Consider the following 17847-nt stretch of genomic DNA (forward strand, 5'->3'; position numbering starts at 1 on the left):
GTTTGTTATTCTAACCAACTACTGTTTGTGTGGTAAGAAGATTTTGTATCACTGGACTGATTTAACTGGCAAAGACTTGGATTGATTTAAAGACTATGAGATTGTTTTTTCACTATAAAGTAAACTTTTGATAAACCAGTTTGCACATCTCTTATTCATTGCTCTCAGCAACGTTTCTCTGTGCTCTACACTCTGCTGGTTGGTAACACAACAACAATATCCTTAACACACCTGCACTTTAGAGGCGACACTGAGATTCAATAATACTTTATATGAATAAAATGTGCTTGGTAAATTGTATTTAGAATAGAATAGAATAGAATAGAATAGAATAGAATAGAATAGAATAGAATAGAACTGGAAGGGACCTTGGAGGTCTTCTAGTCCAGCCCCCTGCTCAGGCAGGAGAATCTATACTATTTCAGATAAGTGACTGTCTAAACCAGTGGTGGTGAACATTTTACTCACCAAGTGCCGAATGGGTACGTGCTTCCCATGCTTTGAACACGCGCGTGCCATCTGCACTAATGTGCGGCTCCTCCCCATGTGCTGCATGCGCAACCACACCATCGGCGCATGCACACAGCTTTCACGAGCCCCATGTGCTGTGTGCGCAACCACACCATCTATACATGCGCCATCCACATGTGCACAGCTTTCACATGCCATGCTCTGTGTGCGCAAGCACACAATCTGCACAAGCGCAGCTTTCGCACGCCCACCTTGTACTGCACACGCAATCACATAATCTGTGCATGTGCATGGTTTTCACACATGCAATGCACGCACGCGAATGCCATCTGTGCATGCGCATGCTGCACACCAGTACTCTTGCACGCATGTGCAAATGTGCACACAAAATGTGCAGGAGAGCTGTTCCAAAGAAACAGCTGGGTCCCCTGAATTGCTCGCATGCGCACCAGAGGCCCAAACACCAGCTGGAGCGCGTGTGCATGTGCAGCTGCTGGTGAGTTGGGTGACAGCTCATGTGCCCGGAAAAATGGCTCTGCGTGCCACTTCTGGCATGTGTGTCATTTATTTATTTATTAGTTCAATTTATATGCCGCCCTTCTCCAAAGACTCAGGGCGGCTTACAATGCAATTATAGCAATAGCCTTCATTCTTTTGTATATACCTGCTTGTTAGGGCTTTTGGCCCCCCCATAAGCGGTGTTTCTACAAAGTCAGCTTATTGCCCCCACAATCCGGGTCCTCAATTTACCTACCTCAGAAGGATGGAAGGCTGAGTCAACCTTGAGCCTGGTGAGATTTGAACTCGCACTAATTGCAGGCAGCTGGCAGCTAAGTGCTACATAACAGCACTTAGTCTGCAGCACCACCAAGGCTCTTCAAGGCCATAGGTTCACCATCAAGGGTCTAGACTCTGCTTAAAAATCTCCAGTGATTGCCCACGATTTCCGCAGGCCAGCTGTTCCACTGGTTAATTGTCCTCACTGTTAGGAAGTTTCTCCTTAATTCCAGGTTGCTTCTCTCTTTCATTAGTTTCCATTAGTCTCCAGGCTTTCAGCAACAGCGACCTCAATTTTCATATTGGTATAACTTTCTGCCAACCCATGGATGGAGGGGCGAATAAGGTTAGCAGGTGATCGATCTTTTCTCTCCTTGTCTTCTCCATCTGGCAGGAATAAGCCTTACAATGTATTTCCAGCTTTTTGAGTATCTTAGGGTTTGTTTGTTTTTTAAAAAAATGGATTGTTTTCACAACAGCTTGACAACATTCAAACATTTGCATTATGATCTCATAAATTATATATATTTTTTTATTTGCATGTCAACAAACTCAACTGTCTACATACTCCTGGATTGCAGCCCCTTCAAATCTATGGTCACTGAGGTTTCTGGATCACTTCACTCATGTTTCTATTTGGAAACATGATTTGGAAAATTTGGAAAGCACATCATTGCCAGTTCTGTACTAATAGTAGGGTTTGTTTCTATAAATAAAGATCTGTTGGAAAAATATTGCGATAGAAGAACCACTTTTTCTGATGCCAGAAAAAGTAATTTCGTAGGCATGTAGGCCTAAGTACTTTTTAAAAAAGTTTTTCACTACTTTTTGTTATGTTATTTCCTCCTTTCCAACTGTCTATAGCCTTCTTTGCTTCTTCAGATATCTGGTGACCCCACAGTCATTGTGATCACTATGACCTTCAAGATTGTCCAGAAAATGGTGAAGAAGCCCATCCTCCCTGTATGTTGGAAAGTGCTTCTGGGGATGACGGCTCAGTCACAGGAGAAGGCTCTCTGCTCTTCAGTTTCCCCCTTTCCAACGGAGGAGCTTGGTCCTCTGACGAATGCAGTCTAGTTCCGGGGTTTAAACCTTTCCATTGTGGAGTTCTTAGTTGGTCTTCAAGCTTGCTTGGTTGTTTGCCTGCAGATATTTCATTACCCAGCTAGGTCAGATCATCAGCACCAAGAACTTCACAGTTCCCACCCTGAGTGACAGATATTCTCTATTACATTTTTTCCACTTTGGGGGGAGATGCATGTGGAAAATTTCTGCTGGTAATTTCTCATTGAAATTGTACCCAGCACATTTCCCGTCAACCCTTATATTCAGTTCAGAGCATGTTTACTTAACACAGTAGCAAAAAAAAATAGCTCGATGTTTATTTCATTAAAATGAGCAAACTGCAAAATGGTTAATTGGCAATAGAAAAATGAGAATTCAGAAATTCTATTTTAGCATTGAGAGTAGTTACATATCAAACATTTAACAGCAAAATAGACACAGAAAGCAATTTAAAAGAGTCCACAAAAGAGAAAGGAATGTGTAAAATCTTGGCTAGATCACACAATACGATTTTGATCTGCTTGTAATTTCAAGAAACTTGCTTATAATTATTTACCTCTTTCACAAGTATTGGGAAAACATAAATATCACAACACAGAAGAGGACACAGAAAAGAAATAATACAGTCCTTCATTAACTTTTCCATATATTCCTCTAGAAAACGGATCTGCTTTGGAGCAGATGTTACTCTGTGGCAGTTTGCGCCATGGAAAATCCAGCTTCCTGAGGGTGGTGGGTAAATCCCACTATTTTCTGCCTCTCCTCCAGTTAAATGAAAATCAAACCAAACCTTTATTTTGGTCATAGCTTAGGACTCTGCTCCAACTATTTCTAGCGACTGGTTTTAAAAAAGAAAAAATATTCTCCTGACTAGTAGAAAGGGAGGAGTTGGGGAAAATGTTGCATATTTGCCCAAATTCATGTGCTTTTGGTTTTAATGGCAAAGTCTCTCAATTTCCTGTGAGAGGAGCACCTGTCAAACTTGTCTGGGGGTGTGGAATGTCACCTTCATCATACATCGAATAGCGCTCAGCGTATGGAAATAAACAAGAGGGTGAATTCTTAGAAGGAAAAAAACAGTGTGACTTAATAGGTATGGCAGAGTCCTGATGGAGTGATTGCCATGACTTGAGCACCTGAAGGATAAGATGCATTCAAAAGGAACAGAGGACAAAGAAAGAAGAAGTTGGACATGTGTGGTAGAGTCCCACTCCTGCTCCGAATCCAAGTCAATGAACTTGCCAGCACTATTGGGAGGGATCTGGAGTGCCGTAAACTATACGCAGTCCGGCTGTTGGAGTCTAGTTTCCCACCCCTGCCCCCCAAGAAGAAGAGACTGTGCAGCTGCTGCCTTCCCAAAGCAAATTGCAGAGCCTTCTGCGAGGCAGGGAGTAGTCACAGGGATGGGAGGTTTGAATTAACCTGGCATCGGTCAGGAAACAAACTGGCAAGCAGGATCCCTCCAGGAAATCCCTGACTTTCCTTCTGCGCCAGAAGAGAATAACCAACCTTGACGTGATGCTAATCAACAGGGAAGACCCAGCTGAGGAATCTGAAGAACAGGAAGTCAGTAATAAAATGAAATTTTAAATTGACACAAATCAATCTAACCTTTGCTCTTTCCTTCTGTTAAAGTTGTTTGTACTATTTTGCTATGGTTAGGAATTAGGAATTGTTAGAAATTCATTCTGTAAGAGAATTGTATCCTTTTCTATCTGGTTTCTCGCGTTTGTAATTTGCTTCAGAGCTAGGCACATCCTTGGAGACAGTTCTCAGGAACATCCTGCTCCATAGATAAGGGGAGGGAGGGCTGCCTAGGAGCCCAAACACACAAGGACAAGGGATACTCTGTAAAATAGCAAAGCATGGAGACAGGGGCCTGAACAAAGAACGCTTTAAAGATCACGTTGGTGGCAAACCTTTGTCTCTGATTGGATAAACTTTGATTCTATCGGCGTAAAATGTATATAATACTCTGAGCCACTCTCGCAGGGTGTGGCTATTCCTTACATGTTTTTGTCTGTGTTTTGGAAATAGTAGCACCCATCTCTTTTTTGCTTTGGCCAAAGAATAAAAAAAAGCTGTTGTTTTTGCAAGCCTTGTCTTGAGTGTCAACTCCCTTTGGCATCTCAGTGGCTCGGGGAAACTTCTGGGACCTTACTCAGGTATTCCTGGAATAAACCTATTTTGAGGGAAAATAAATGTGAATATAACATATTCAATAAATATGTGAATAAACATTTGGCTGGATTTTTAAAAAACAGATTTTAATGAAGTCAAAGCAAAAAGAAATATCTCTTAGCAAGAAAAGCAGCTCAAGGTGGGTGGAAGGCAGTGGTAAAATCTATTTTTTTTTTATTACTGGTTCTGTGGGCGTGGCTTGGTGGGCGTGGCAGGGGAAGGATACTGCAAAATCTCCATTCTCACCCCACTTTGGGGCCAGCCAGAGGTGGTATTTGCCAGTTCTCTGGACTACTCAAAATTTCCGCTGCCGGTTCTCCAGAACCTGCTGGATTTCACCCCTGGTGGAAGACAATATGATAAAATATGCAATCATAGTGAAAGTTACGATAGAAGAAATCAAATGTGGCTTTTTGAAAAACTGAAGTTCTGAACACTCAAAGGGGCCATACAGGAAATAGACAGCCAGATCAGAAAGGGAGAACTCTAGAACTATGGAGCTGGTGCCAAGAAAATCTCTGAATGAACTGAGGTCACCAAAAACCAGATTATGCTGGATTTTATTGATACCTAGAACTCTATGTTGCATCAAAATGGAATGACCAGCATGACTTAACTATACAGTTCAAGTTTGTTCTTTATATCCTGCTTTTCTACCAATACCTTTAAAGTGATTTATTTGCAATGAAGCTCAATGCACCGCAACCCCTTGTGTTTAACCAGTGGAAACTTACTTTCAAGCAATATCTTTTTGCCTAAGGATTCATTACTGAATATGGACAGTTTTCAAGCTGACAACCTGCTTTTTAGGCCTGAAAGACCCATTATGACACAACCCATTTCAGCAAGATGATACACAGGAGTCAGCAGAGGAGAGAAGACAATGGCTTTCAGTCAGTTAAGACCACACCAAGGTTTTATAGTGTTTGAAGAATTCTCTCCTCACTGGAGTTTGAGAATTCTCTGTGTTTGAGTTAACATTTGGGTGAATTTGCTGTCACCTTCAGGCGATTTCCTGCATTACTGCAGGAACAATATTCCACTTTAGACAATCTGATGACTACTACCCAAACTTTTAGCCCCACACAGCTAAAATGGAAGAGAAAAGCAAGAAGAAAAGGCGCCATTTGATGCTGGTGTTCTATTGGGTGAAGAAGAGGGTCCCAGATAAGAAATTATGTCCCACATCTGACAATTCATATATATCTTCCTCCACTTGCAAGGAGCCCCATGTTTCACCCTACTTCACCAGGAGCAAAGCAAAGCCCCCTCATCCCAGGAGAAGCACCAGGTATAAAGTCCCACCTCAGGAGAAAACGACCATCTATTCAGTACCTTCAAAGTCTCTTCTTGTCCGGAGGAAAACCTACAGGCGTTACAAGCAAAGGAGGCCAAAGAAAGCAAACACAGAGGTAAGAGGGAAAAGCAGAAAATGTAAAGAGGGAAAAATGAGGAACTCTTGGGAACTATTGGAACTGAAGTCCAAACTAGTTGCTGGGTCATAGATTGGAGCTGGTTTACAGGCAAAAGAGAGAGGAACGTGTTAAGCCTGTCATTTGTGGTGGTTGAGTTTGCTTGCTTGTTCCTCTTTCTTTCTTGGGCTCAGACAGCCATCACTGTAGTCCCAGCTTCAAGTGAAGCTACTCATCGTTTTCATGGACCTGGGACTCCCTTCTTCAGGCTGCTGGGCTAGATGGCCTTAGGAGGGGAAGGGACAGGGAGGGCACTAAGCACCACCCTGAGTCTAAGAAGGCCAAGTGACTGCACCACTCCCCCCCCCCAGATACATTATTTTGTTTACCTTTTATGGGCTAAGCCTATTTTAAGGCTTCTGTGATAATTTCACGGCTGCGGCCAGTTTAGGGCAATGACACCACTGCACTGCAGGTATTTTCCTCGCTTAGCAACTGGGCAGCAGCCATCTGTAGCTACAATGGTGGCGAAAAAGTAACTTAGTGACCGACGGCTGTATTTATTAGTTTTGCAGGTCTGTAAATCAAAGAAAATCTGAAGTAAAATCAGTGAAACTGCTTTACTTAATGACCAAGTTTCTGGTCCCAAATGCAGTAGCTAAACAAGGACTGCTTGTAGTCAGAGCAATTCCATAGCAAAGCTTTGCATAAAGCTACCATATCTGGGACACAAATTCAGAGAACGAATGGAGACCTCTAACTCTTTGCTTCTTGGATGAGAAGTAAAAAGGAAAAGGAAAAACATAGTTCAGTTGCCTTTTGAAAAAGCACTTTTGAGAATATCACAGGTTTATCATTTTACAAAGAGGGGAGTTGCAAAAAATGAAAATTTAAATGATTTTCATGAAATCATTTCATGATATCATTAGGAGCCTTGGTGGCGCAGCTGACTAAGTGCTGTTAAAGTAGCACCAGCTGCCTGCAATTACTGCAAGTTCAAATCTCACCAGGCTCAAGGTTGACTCAGCCTTCCATCCTTTCGAGGTAGGTAAAATGAGGACCCAGATTGTGGGGGCAATAAGCTGACTTTGTATATAAAAAAAAGAACACCGCTTAGGGTGGGCCAAAAGCCCTACTGAGCAGGTATATGCAAAAGTATGAAGGCATTGTAACGCATTGTAAGCCACCCTGAGTCTCCGGAAAAGGGCGGCATATAAATCGAACCAATAAATAAATAAATAAATAAATAAATAAATAAATAAATAGTCTCCCCAATCTTGTCTTGATCTGTGACATAGAACAATCTAGAAGGCTTGTATTATGGAAAACTGTTATAAATTCTAAAAGAATAGCCAAATTAATCTGTTGAAGCCAAAGTGATGACTCTTTAATTTCTCAGTATTGTAAGGCTTGCTTACATTGAACAGCTGTTCCATTTTTTTCAGCGACTCTTCAGAAAGCAGATTAACACTTTGGCACTTTTTATGATTGCTTTAATTAGATTACTATTAGCCTGATCTCCAAGTTAAGTAGTCCAGAATAACCTATTCAAGACTCTCCATTACTTACAGCAAAGCCAAACAGTACAATGTACAAACAGTACAATGTTTAGGCTTCTCCAAAACCGTAAACCAAAGTCAGAAGGTTTTTGACTGCCCAGACTTGCTGAAGTAGCGGTCAAGCAGCTTTAACTAGCGTAGTTGGTTGGGAGGGGATAACGGGAATTGTAGTATAACCACATCTTGGAACTTGCAGGTACTTTACCCCTGATGTAAATGACTCCAGGGTCTGGGTATGTGAAGGATTCCTTCCATCTTCATAAGACTGCCCAGATCTTAAAATCATTGATGGATGCTCTTTTTGGGAAAGTCTCTCCATTTCTCCTCTGCATCACGAGTAAGCAACGCATCTGATTGTCTGTTGAATTTTGTTCAAGAATTAACATAATAACAAGAGTTGGAAGGGACCTTGGAGGTCTTCTAGTCCAGCCCCCTGCACAAGCAGGAGACCGTATACCATTTTGGACAAATGGCTGTCCAATCTCTTCCTAAAAACCTCCAGTAATGGAGAATTCATAACTTCTGAAGGGATGCCATTCCACTGGTTAATTCTTCTTACTATTAAGAAGTTTCTCCTTAGTTCTAGGTTGTTTCTCTCCTTGATTAGTTTCCATCCATTGTTTCTTGTCTTGCCTTCTAGTGCTTTGGAAAATAAGCTGGTCCCCTCTTCTTTGTGGCAGCCCTAGTCCTTCTTTTCAGTAGACTAGACATATCTACCGTATCTTGAGTCTATCTTCTGCGGTATTGGCTATCCTGCCAGCTTGAAGAATTCCCCTTCTATTCCCTCATTAAAATCATTTTATGAAGATATAAGACAAAACCTTGATGTACTCCACTGCTTACTTCCCTCCATGTAGGTGTAGTCCAGGATTACATATTGAGTGCAGTTTGTCAGCTGGTTACAAATCCATCTGGTGGAGATGCTATCTATCCCACATTTTTTTAACTAAGAAATAGGTTGTGATCTATTTTGTCAAATGCCTTACTGAAATCCAAGCACATATGCCCATAGCATTTTGCTGATCCACTAATTTAATCATGTCAAAGAATGAAATAAAATTGGGTGTGGCCTGGGGGCATGGCCAGCTTGATGTCACTCGTGTGGGTGGTGCCTGTGGGGACCGGGTGGGGCTGGGGAAGGAATCCATGGGTGTTGAATGGGTGGGGCGTGGTCACAGCATTTAGTTGGCCTACTAATTTAGTCACTTTGTCAAAGAATGAAATAAGATTGGTTTGGCATGATCTGTTTTTAACAAACCCGTGCTGATCTAGTTATTACTTTACTCGTTTCTAGATGTTGGCAGATCTGTTTTTGATAATCTTTTTCAGGAGCTTCCCAGGTATTGATGTTAGGCTGATTGGTCTGTAGTTTCCTGGGTTTGTTCCCCCCCCCCTTTTTTTTTTTGAAGATGGGAACCACATCAGCTCTTTTCCAGTCCTCTGGTAATTCCCCGGTGCGCCAGGATTTTTGAAAGATGTGGTACAGTGGTTCTGAGATGACATCTGCCAACTCCTTTAGAACTCTGGGATGTAATCCATCAGGTCCCGGTGATTTATATTCATCAAGATCAGACAGGATCATACCCCCCCCCCCTTTTTTTGCTTATTTTAACTTTTATTTCTAATTGGTCTTTTACAGTTGTGTTTTTGGTAGGTTGGGCTATAGCTTTTGGGGGAGGGGGTTATGTGTGAAGACAGATGCAAAGAATGAGTTAAGCAGCTCTGCTTTCTGTCTCCTGCCTGTTACTTCCTTGCTGTCTTCTCTCTTTAATGGACCAACTGTTTCCTTGATTTTTTTTCTTGTTATTTATATGTTGAAAGAAACTTTTTTAATTATCTTTGACTTTTGTTGCAAGTCTTTGTTCATTCTGAGCCTTTGCTTTCTTGACTTCGTTTTTGCAGATTCTGGCTATCTGCTGATATTCTGTCTTAGTTATGTGTCCCTCTTTCCATTTTTTGTCCTTTTCTTTTTTGTCCTTTAGCTTATAAGAGAGATCTTTGTGCAGCCATGTTGGTTTCTTCTTGGATTTCTTATTTTTCTTTTTCAGTGGTATTGTGCTGGACTGTGCTTTTATAATCATATTTTTCACAGTTTCCCAAGATTCTTGAGTTGTCTTCCTCTTTAAGATTTTCATCCATGGAATCCTTCCCAAACTGTCTCTAAATTTGTTTAATTAGCATACTTTTAAACTGTATATAATCATGAAAGAACTTCAAAAAGTTCTTCCTTGTAGGCAATTTTCTCTGCAAAAACTATGTTCCATGAAGTTAGTGTCAGCTCTCAACAACCACATATATAGAATCAGCTCCAGGACATACTGACCCAAACTTAGGAACAGCTTACCTCCCAGAGTTGTGGGTGCTCCATCGCTGGTGGTCTTCAAGAAAAGATTGCATACCCATTTCTCCAGGATGCAAGGTCTCCTGCCCTGGGCAGCCAGTTGACTTAGAAGACCTCCAAGATACCTTCCAGCCCTATTCCAAGGAATATCCATATGCAAAAGAAATTAAACAATAAAGGAGCTAATTCAAAATAAATAGCCTGCAGATTGTAGCATTAATGAAAGATAATTCTTTTTGCTAATTAGGGTTATTTTGAGATATTATAAACAGGGATTATAAATAAGTACCATACTTGTATTACAACTGTTCCAACAGACTGTACCATAAGGCATTGTAAGATGAGTAGAGTAATTGAAATGCCCAGAGGAAAAAGCAACAAGAGTCATTGCCAGTCATTGCTTGATTTGGAGAAATAGTTGACAACCACAGAGGAAAAACAAAACACTACACACATTTTAAAAGATTATTGTTTTAACTTGACCACCTAAAAAACCTAAATGAATATTTTAAGATTTAAAATGTAATTATTTCTGCCAAAAATATATGCAAAATAAAATCCCCCTTCTGTTATTTTTGTTCACACTGGAATTCCTGGCTGATTTGTTTTTTATCTTTCTATATTCTTTTCTACAATTTCTTTTGTAACAAATTTTCGACAAGCTAAATTGTAAAAAAATGTTTACATCCATCTGGGATAGGCTTCTTATATGGAGTCCCTTTGTGAGATAAATGGGCAGTTTCAAAATTTGATAAATAGTAGTAAGTGAACTGGTTGGGATCAGACTATAACCCACCAGCCATTAAAGCCTTAGTTGACAATAGCAGGGGTCCCACACATAATTAAGCTAAAACCACGTAAACCACATGCAGTGTTGGCATACTGCATGAGCTCAATCACAAATTTCTGAAGTTGGAATTACTAATTTGATCATTGACATCAATACATGCCAACTCAAAACCTCACATCCAGCAGAGAGATGTCTCCCCATCCCACCTCTGGGTCATTTATTGTCCAACTGATCTGTTAGGAATTCAAATGGACTATGCCTTCCTGTACCTTAAATTCATGATCCTACATTCTGGAATGAAAGAAATCCGGTCCTGACCTCTTCCTGGGTGTCCTTTTAAGTACTCATGGAGATTCCTCACTCAGCTTGCCCACAACAGCCCTCTCAAAGCTACTCACACTCATCTCCCTAAATCTTCTTTTTGGTTCTGTTGGCCAAGCACCAATCTGGGGTTTGTTTACCCAGCGCAAGAGCCAGTCAATAATGCAGGGCCTAGGAAAGTGGAAATGTATCACTTTATCTCTGATCAGAGCAAAGGGGCTCTCTGTAGGAAAGTAGCTGGGAGGAGCACTGAGCAGGACTGGCATTCTGTTTTTATACCTCAAGATACAGGAAATTCAAAATAGCAATACAATGATTGGTTACAAATTTCTTATCAATATAGCAGGTGTATAAGTAATGTAGTTCAGTGTAGAATAGCACTGTACAAGTCATGCTTGTTCAGACATTCTTAGCATGACCTGCTAAGAAACCTAAACCCCTGCTGGCCCCTCAACCTAAGCTGCAACAAGTTGCTAGGCGCACATCCTGTGCATCCTTGGCTATGGTTTCTCTGCAGGGTCTGCTTTCAGTGTTCCTTATCAAGTGTGCAACTATTGTTCTGATTTAGCTAAGCTGCTGGCAGCTTCCTGTTCTGACTCTTTATGCAAACAAGACGAAAGCAGACTGAAAAGAATTGAAAAGAATATGTTCCTTTTTAAATGAAGTGCTTTCAAGGTTGGGAACTCAGGCCCTCAATCCTTTGCTCATGCTTGCTGCACGATCCATAGGAATCCACAAGGAATCCACAGGAATCCACCAACTCTGCTACCTTGCACTGAAGTACAACCTCAGGATGCAAGCACAAAAGAGCAGAGCTTGCAATGGAGGCTTCTTCACTTCCACATCAATGTGTTAGGAGGAGCCAACACACAGTCTGAACTTTTCAAAGCATGGTGCCAACCGCTGGGCAGGCCCTGGAGGAGTATTGAATTCAAAGCTCCCTGGACCACCAAATCCCGGCACTAACTGGCCTCCAAAGCCAGAGCCACAGAAAGCTCTGCCTCGGACTTCCTCTACCTTCCTATTTTCTCTGAAAGCTTCAGCCGCTGGATAGCAGCCGGGGCTTTCTGCCGCATCATTAAGAAGAGCTCTTGGCTCTGTCGGGTCGGGGATGTTCAATTCCTGCATCCGGCCTTCCGCTCCCCCGTCGCCATGGTAACGGCAGCGGTCCATGCCTGGGCAGGCCGCCTCCGACCCAGCGTGCCTTGCGCGCGGGCAAAATGGCGGCGCCCAGCCCAGGGCGCGCTTTCCCCTTCCCGGGCTCTCCGAGCGAGCATCCCGCGAACGAGGAGCCGCCGTCGGAGGAGAAAAGGCGGAAGAAGCCGCCCTGCCGGGCTTGTACGGACTTCAGGAGCTGGATGCGGGAGCAGAAGAAGCAGGCGGGCCCGGTGAGGAAGTGGGTGGCCGGGCTGCTGGGGCCGAGGCGGGCTGGGCTGAAAGGGAGGGGCACCGCTGTGGCACGGCAGAGGTAAGCTCCTTTCCCCGCCTCTGCGCTGAGGCGGGAGGTGGGGGGGTTAATAGACCTTTGGCCCTGAAGGCTGGGCGAGAACTATCGCTGGTGGCCGCCAGAGGGCGCCCCCGGGACCGCTCCATGGGGATCCAAGCCCGCTCATTGTCAATACGGGGGGAGGGGGGAATACCGGAAATCTCATAAGAAAATAAATAAGCTTCTGAGGTGCTCTTTTATCCTGCAGACATAAAAGTTCCCTTGTAGATCTCATAATTACAGGTTCCCCGCATTTGTCAGGTTCCTGTCCGAAGGCTGCCATGGAGGGAATTGGGGAGGCATCAGAAATAACTGACAGGCTTTCGCTTCGCTGTAACTGCTTGGGAGCTTGAGGTTCACACCATTTCCATCGACATTTCTGCACCAGGCCTTCTCGGTGAAGTCAAAACACCTTTGCGGCAGATGTTTGGCTAGCGATGGACACAATGGGGCATTGGGGTGGGGGCTGAGGGGGAAAATTAGCTTTACGCTTGGCGCCTGATACTCAGACTCTGCCTGACGTTTCTGCATCACTGTCTCTCAGTAAAAGTTCCTTCTGAAATCTGACTGGTTTCAAGAGTTTTGCTTTCTTGGGAGAGGAGTTGCGGCAGACCCTTCCACCCTTACTCCTCTTTGCCGAATGATATAGGGGCAAAGAAGCCAAAAGGTAAAGGTTTCCCTGTCCACTGGTGTCTGACTCCAGGGCTCAGGGTGTCTTACTGAGGGAGCCAGCGTTGTCCATGGTCATGTGGCCAGGATGGCCATGTGCCAAAGGCGCATGGAATGTTGTTACCTTCCCAGTAAAGTGGTACTTATTAATCTACTCACATTTGCTAGATGGGCGGGAGATGGGGGGAGGATAGGAGCTCATTCTATTGTGTGGCACTGGGGGTGCCCCCAGTGACATGAACTGGGGGGTGACTTCATGTCACTGGAATCGTAAAAAAATAAGCATTTCAAATGCTGCCAATTTCAGTGGAGGTAGACATCTTGCAGATAACCTTGCTATGGGAATAAGCCTTTGTTTGTGGCTTTTGTTCGGGAGGATTCTTAAAAGACAATATAGGGACATCCTGAAACAGGACTGTGAGAAGAGTTTCCTGAATCAGAGGAGGAGGAGAAACAGGAAGTAAACTTGCCTGCCAAATTCAACTTCTCGGAACCTCCACCAAGAATCTCCTGTATTGTGAAATTTGCTTAAGATGTTGCATGTATTGTTTGCATAGTGTGTAGGCATTTTGTCTGCCTTCTCTCACTTGTACTGTGTTCCTCTAACTAGGAAACAAATGTCCAGGAATCAACATCTAATTGCCCCCTAGACAGAGAAGAACTAGGGAGATGTTCGTGGTCATTTCTACATACGATGGCAGCATTTTATCCTAACCGGCCCAGTAAAATTCAGCAGCAAGAAATGATACAGTTTATCCAATTATTTTCCAAAGTTTTTCCTTGTGATGAATGTGGAGAAGATTTCAGGAATAGGTGAGGGGTTTGGGGTTTTTTTTGAATGTCTGAAATTTATGTATCCTTTATCTTAAAGGAATTAACTTTCTGCTATGAGATGGTTTAATTTTAACATAGTAGAAACTCTAGTTCTGTGACTTTTTTTTTCTGTTAAAATTAAGCAGACTTGTGAATCTTTTAACAATGAACTATCAAAAAAGTAAAGGTGAATTTGCCACTATTATCTATATAAGCTACTCATGTGCTTAATGTTTCTTTCATGGAAATATTTACATTAAGTCCGAATTGATGTCATTAAACCCCAATCTTGAGTCTAGTTGTGCAAGATCCAGATAATTTGTTCTTTTTTTAATGACCCTGTAATCCTTTCATTTGGGGTGGGAGTGGGGCTACTGAATGGAGCTGTTTACTGAGTTGCACATGATCCAGGTAATAAATTGCTACAATACATTAAAGTGCATTCTTGAGTGTAGCAGAAAGAAATCCATGATGGGGGTTAATCACATTTCACAAGTATTGCAGCTGTATGTTTCCAACCAAAACCTTGTGATGAAGTGAGGTGGAGTTTAAAATAAAATGGCAACTAATTGCATTTGGTTTCCTTTGACACAGAATACAAAAAAACCAACCTGATGCGAGCAACAGACGTAATTTAACACAGTGGTTTTGCCAGATTCATAACGAAGTAAACAAGAAGCTGGGGAAGCCTGAATTTGACTGCTCTCTTGTAGACCAGCGATGGCGAGATGGATGGAAGGATGGATCCTGTGATTAGATCTGCTGGATATTTTTCCAACTTGATTAAAAAAAATCAACAAAACACCCCAAAAGCAATCCATTATGGACCATTAATGGAGACAAAATTGTGCATTTGTTAATGGAGGTGATGGAAACAGGCAAAGGGCTTTGATATGTATTTTCCATTTCTGGTTTTGAAATTTTAATATGGATCTCTGTAATAATTTTCCATATGGACCCTCTACCTGTTGATTGTGCTGTTTTCCTGACCACTTGAATTATTTCAAATACCAGCAATTGCTGCCTTCAGAAGCCTAGACTATGCTAGAAGAAACTATTCTGAACATGAAGACATTGTGCTTTCTCAGCTCAGTACTGATTTAATCCCTGGAAATCTGAGATGGCCCATCTGCAACTATTTGCAGCCTTCCCCTGAGCACAGCATCATTTGCCTTCATTGTGTTGCTTGCATTTTTGTGTTGAGCAGATTCCCCCCCCAAACTCTACACTTAATTCTATTTTTTTTAAAGTGCTACAGTATAAATTAGGTCTGCTTACTTTTCTGCAGCATAGAGCCCTGCAGTAGAACAGGGTCTCATTTAAGGTGTGAGCAAAGGGTATCCTCTTTTTATGTTCCTTTTGGCCAGACTCACAAAAGAAGACAATCTAGATTAATTTACTTTTGATTAATGAAATAAGCCATAGAAATCATGAGGTCATGTTATATATCAAAATGCACGGCTCTTGGGATTGGGGGATTGTGAAGGTTGTATTCATTCCTCAGTAAATTGCTGAGTTCCCATTTCAAGTAAGTGTTCTTTTTACCTATCTGAACTTGGTGTGTCTCATGACCTGGAAGCGGAAAACAAGTGTGCTCTGAGATACCACCTTGAAGGTGAATCATGTTTGTGGTAGAGCAAGTTGGCCACAATAAACTACCAACAGTTGCCTTGTGAGGAAAAGCAGAAGGTTGGAGTGAATAAATATGAAGAAAGTTTTTCATTTCAAGTTCTATTTTATACCACAATATATAAGATCACCAATGAAATCAAAACTGATTAAAGAGATAAATGTGGGAGACATTGATTGTTCAGAGGTAACCATGTTTATATATCAGTTTTTGATAACCTACTTCTAGGAAGAAATTTATGGTTTGCAAGAATTTACTTTCTTTTATCTGAATATGGGAAACTTTGGCTTGGATATACAACATTTAACAGAAAAGATAATTATCAAACCCTGTTAATTATAATTATAGATTGATGAATTTATTTCTCGGTGTCAGTTCTACTTGAACTATTAAATTTGGGGATCCTACTACGAAAAGATACGTTAACCTGAATATTTTCATTTTACAGAGGTTGGTTAAGGTCCAGGTTTATTGCCCAAGCAAAGCAGGTCCCTTTAATTAATGCAAAGTGAATACACATGCAGATAAGCAAAGCACAGTGAAGAACAACTCTTCCGGTCTTCTTTCTCTGTTTACTCTGGTTCAGTATCTGAAAACTTGCAGCAGAGAAATAAGGCTGGTGATTAAATGGCATCTGGTCCTTGTCAAAGGACCTTCTTAGAAGCGTTTAAAAGGACAGCCATGCCCTGTGGCCATGGATTTGGCAAGCACTACACAACTCTTACTAAAGTTAAATGGATGTTTGATGAAGGAAAGGTCTAAGGTTTTGCATCTAAGATAATAAAAATCAAATTTCTGTTGGCAGATGTGTGGTATGCTTTTCATTGGTAAAAACATTAATTATTTAAATGCATTTGATGAGGGCAATTTTAAGTGTGTCTCAGAATTTATTTTTGTGCTTGCTAATCAAATAAAAGTAAATATTCATTTGTTTTCCTCGCCATTTTTTAAAAGAAAAGTAAACATTTTCCCAATGTTATATAGTGTTGGAGTCAGGATATTACTGTATCTCTTCAGATAATATTTATCATTCAAGGATGATTGATGTACCAAGTTGAAAACAAACTTGCAAGGAATATCAAGCAATAGGATGGATAGGCTGAGTTGGAAAGAAAACATCTTAGACCTAGAAGATGACAGTGGCAAATTGCTTCTGTACCGTTGGCAAGAAAACTGGATGCCTCGCTTACATCCCCAGGAGCTGTGCCTGATCTGCAGGAGAGTGACTTACAAAAAACAGTTTTCCCAAATTCTCCATATATAGTGCATTCAGACCCCCTTCACTTTTGTCAATTTTGTTATGCTACAGCCTGATTCTACAGTTGAAGTTCATTTTTTGCTCATTAATCTACATTCAGTACATCATAATGACAAAGCGAAAACAGATTTTTAGAAATGTCTAAATTTATTAAAAAGAAAAAATGGAAATGTCACATTGGCATAAGTAGTCAGACCTTTTGCAACAACACTTGAAATTTAGCTCAGGTGTCTCCCATACTTTGAGCATTAGCGTATCGGCATCTGAGCCTTTTATGGCTGACCTTGCATTTGCTTCCTAGGGCCCCTGTTTTATATCTGAGTTCCCCTTCTTTCACACTACAGTAGGTAGTCCTTGATTTATGACCATAATTGAGCCCCAAAATTCTGTTGCTGAGATGGTTGTTAAGTGAATTTTGCCCCATTTAATGACTTCTTGCCAGAGTTGTTCAGTGAATCACTGCAGTTGTTACGTTGGTAACACAGTTGTTAAATGAATCTGACATCCCCGTTGACTGCTTGTCAGAAGGTCGCAAAAGGGGATTACATGACCCCAGGACACTGAACTGTCATAAATATATGCCAGTTGACAATGTCCAAATTTTGGTCACATGACTATAAGGATCCTGCAGCAGTCATAAGTGTGAAAAACTGTCATAAGTCACTTTTTTCACTGCCATTGTAACTGGTCACTAAATGAATTGTTATAAATTGAGGACTACCTGCATTGGATTGGTTGTTTTGGGATTAGGTCCTAAAGATTAGTCTCCCTCCCCTTCCAGATTTAAAGTCCTTTGGCCAAACAGAGCCAGTGGCTCTCCAATAACGCCCTTCCTGAGTCCTGTGAGGTGCAGTCCCTCCCCCCCCCAGGGAAGTTCTCACATACCGCTAAAGAGACTTAAATACAGTAACTGGATCAGTGGGGATACACACAGTTACAGCTGATTGGTTGGATTGTGCTAGCTCCTGCACTGTAATTGGTTGCTGTGGGTGTGGAGGGCCTTTTTCTTCTTTTTCTTCTGTGTCGTCTGTGTGCTCTATGATTTACCTTATGATGTAGGGACGTGCCTGACTA

At 41.7% G+C, this 17847-nt stretch overlaps 1 protein-coding gene across 3 annotated transcripts; it reads left to right on the forward strand.

Moving 5' to 3' along the window:
• The first annotated feature begins 5373 nt into the window (after nucleotides 1–5373).
• GFER (growth factor, augmenter of liver regeneration) lies at nucleotides 5374–16442 on the forward strand. Of its 3 annotated transcripts, none has more exons than XM_034420665.3 (3): nucleotides 5374–5906; nucleotides 13683–13885; nucleotides 14480–16442. In XM_034420665.3, the coding sequence occupies exons 1-3, from the start codon at nucleotides 5589–5591 to the stop codon at nucleotides 14640–14642; spliced, it is 684 nt and encodes a 227-aa protein (XP_034276556.1). In that variant the 5' UTR covers nucleotides 5374–5588; the 3' UTR covers nucleotides 14643–16442. The 3 variants fall into 3 exon arrangements, with proteins under 3 accessions (XP_034276556.1, XP_087734830.1, XP_034276557.1); XM_087878704.1 differs by lacking the exon at nucleotides 5374–5906 and adding an exon at nucleotides 11845–12385; XM_034420666.3 differs by lacking the exon at nucleotides 5374–5906 and adding an exon at nucleotides 12110–12305.
• The last annotated feature ends 1405 nt before the right edge of the window (nucleotides 16443–17847 follow it).

This window comes from Pantherophis guttatus, chromosome 14 (genome assembly GCF_059756535.1).
Source record: "Pantherophis guttatus breed Tessera chromosome 14, ASM5975653v1, whole genome shotgun sequence".
Taxonomy (NCBI): Eukaryota; Metazoa; Chordata; class Lepidosauria; order Squamata; family Colubridae; genus Pantherophis; species Pantherophis guttatus.

Bases quoted from the DNA above. Each gene is read 5' to 3' on its own strand.
- GFER (XM_034420665.3), top strand. From the start codon at position 5,589: ATGGAAGAGAAAAGCAAGAAGAAAAGGCGCCATTTGATGCTGGTGTTC. The intron at 5,907-13,682 runs GTAAGAGGGAAA...TCCTCTAACTAG, and splicing joins CAAAGAAAGCAAACACAGAG to GAAACAAATGTCCAGGAATC. The intron at 13,886-14,479 runs GTGAGGGGTTTG...CCTTTGACACAG, and splicing joins GGAGAAGATTTCAGGAATAG to AATACAAAAAAACCAACCTG.